This window comes from Suncus etruscus, chromosome 9 (assembly GCF_024139225.1).
Source record: "Suncus etruscus isolate mSunEtr1 chromosome 9, mSunEtr1.pri.cur, whole genome shotgun sequence".
NCBI classification, from domain to species: Eukaryota; Metazoa; Chordata; class Mammalia; order Eulipotyphla; family Soricidae; genus Suncus; species Suncus etruscus.
Genome location: NC_064856.1, coordinates 98,487,448 through 98,489,735, shown reverse-complemented (window position 1 = coordinate 98,489,735; position 2,288 = coordinate 98,487,448). Strand labels below are relative to the sequence as shown.

Sequence of the window (2,288 nt, the reverse complement as noted above, 5' to 3'; positions counted from 1 at the left end):
AACAAGACTTAATTAGTAATCACAAAATCTATTAAGACTTGAGTATTCACAAAAGAGCAACAAAATGAAGAATCCCTAAATGTGGGGAAGAATAATAGATTTCTTAAAAGCAGAGTTAAAAATAAGTAATAAAAAATAAGAAACCAATGAAAACTTGCATAAGAATCTACCTGTTTAAACTGATTGCTAAGTGAAAGTGTAAGAAAGATGAAGAGAAAGACAGAACAGTGGAGAGAGAAGCTGATATTCAAGTTGTGAGTGCGGACAGCAAAAAAATTATTTTTAACTATTTAAATCATTTTGCCACATTAAATACAATATATGTCACACAATAAATGAATATAAAACATGGGTTGATTATTTCTCTTTATTTTTTTCATCATTGACTTCTAAAGAAGAATATAAATCAAGTTGTAACATTACTATAATGAGGAGCTGCTTAACAGGATATTAAGAGATCTAAAAAAGTTTAATTTCCCAAACCTCTTAGTAAAAGTTTTTCTTGAATTACATGACCTGTGAAATAGTCATTCCACATTAAAGTTGTCTTTGGAGATAGTTCACTCTTCTAAATTCAAGATTATTTCTTAATTTTAGAACTATTTATCAACAGAAACCACCATGAATCGATTCCACAGTTTCCTCATGGCATTTTTTACTTCCTTGTTCCTGAAAGTGTAAATCAAAGGGTTGAGTAAAGGAGTTAGGACAGTGTAGAATATCTCCACTATTTTGTCAAAGGAGAAAGAAGTTGGAGGCCGGGCATACTCGAATATACATGGGACAAAGAACAAAACTACAACAGCAATATGAGCTCCACAAGTGGAGAGGGCTTTCTTCTGGCCTTCAGTGCTGTGATTTCTCAGGGAAAACAAGATAACGCCATAAGATACAAGCAACATGGAGAAGATTAAGATGCAAATGAGCCCACTGTTTGCCACCACTAGAAGGCCAAAAATATAAGTATCAGTGCAGGCGAGTTTCAGTAGTGGGTACAAGTCACACAAAAAGTGATCAATGATATTAGGACCACAGAAAGGAAGTCTAACTGTAAAGAGGATTTGGATGATGGAATGCATAAATCCCCCTGTCCAGGCTACTCCAATCAGAATGCCACAGAGTCTTGAGTTCATGATGGAAGAATAGTGCAGGGGCTTGCAGATAGCCACATACCGATCAAAAGCCATTGCTGTGAGGACAATCACTTCTGTCCCAGACAAAAAGTGGCTAGCGAAGAGCTGGGTCATACAGCCACCAAAGGAGATGGTTTTCTTTTTAGAGAGAGAATTGACAATAATTTTAGGAGTAATAACTGAAGAAAAGCATGCATCCAGGAAGGACAGGAAAGCCAGAAAGAAGTACATTGGGGACCCTAGGAGTGCTGGACTGTTGAGAATGGTCACAACTATCAACAAGTTTCCACAGACAGTTGCAATGTAGATCAACAGAAACATAATAAATACAATTTTCTGAACATATGGATTCTGTGAAAGTCCCAGGAGGACAAATTCAGTTACAAAGCTCTGGTTTTGCATGATTTCCCAGGAAACACACAGAGCTACCACACTCAGCATTAGGACCTGTAATGACAAAAAATGCAAATAGCATATCAGAGCAGTTTTTTGTTGCAAGCATCCATATGATGGCTCCAGCATAATATAATATACATTTTGTTGTTTCATCATTGAAATGGCACAGACAGATTCCTTTAAAACTGATCATTTGAGATCAAATTAAATAGACTTATCAATTGATGAAATAGTGCAAGATAGCCAGAACTTCTGTAGTGGAGCAAGCACAAAGGTTGTGAAGTGTTTTTATCTCATTAACCAGCCTGGATTCCTTAATTAGGATTTTTTTTTAATTTTTTTTGTGTTTGGGCCATACCCAGAGAACACAGGGGTTACTCGTGGCTCTGTGCTTGCAATTGGGATACTGCCTGGAAAAAAACAGATCTATTCCAGGTTCAGCCATGTGCAAGGCAAGGCAAAAGCCCTACTGCTGCTATCACTCTGGGACCCCACCTTAGTCAGGATTTATCATAATATGTTGTGAATAAAGTTTCTTTCACTGCATCCTAGTTTTGAGGAATGGCATAAAGCCATACATTTGTTATAACAGGCATCTCTTTAGAAAAACAGGCATTAGAGGTTGGAGCACTAGCAGAGCGGTAGTGCGTTTGCCTTGCACACTGCTGTCCCAGGACAGACCTGGGTTCTATCCCTGGTGTCCCATATAGTCCCCAATGCCAGGAACAATTTTTGAGTACATAGCCAGGAGTAACCCCT

General features: G+C 37.7%; 1 protein-coding gene across 1 annotated transcript; it reads right to left on the bottom strand.

The window, feature by feature from the left end:
• Positions 1-599: 599 nt before the first annotated feature.
• LOC126017760 (olfactory receptor 4C15-like) lies at positions 600-1,535 on the bottom strand. The gene has a single exon (XM_049779814.1). It carries the CDS (start codon positions 1,533-1,535, stop codon positions 600-602), a length of 936 nt encoding a protein of 311 aa, XP_049635771.1.
• Positions 1,536-2,288: the final 753 nt, after the last annotated feature.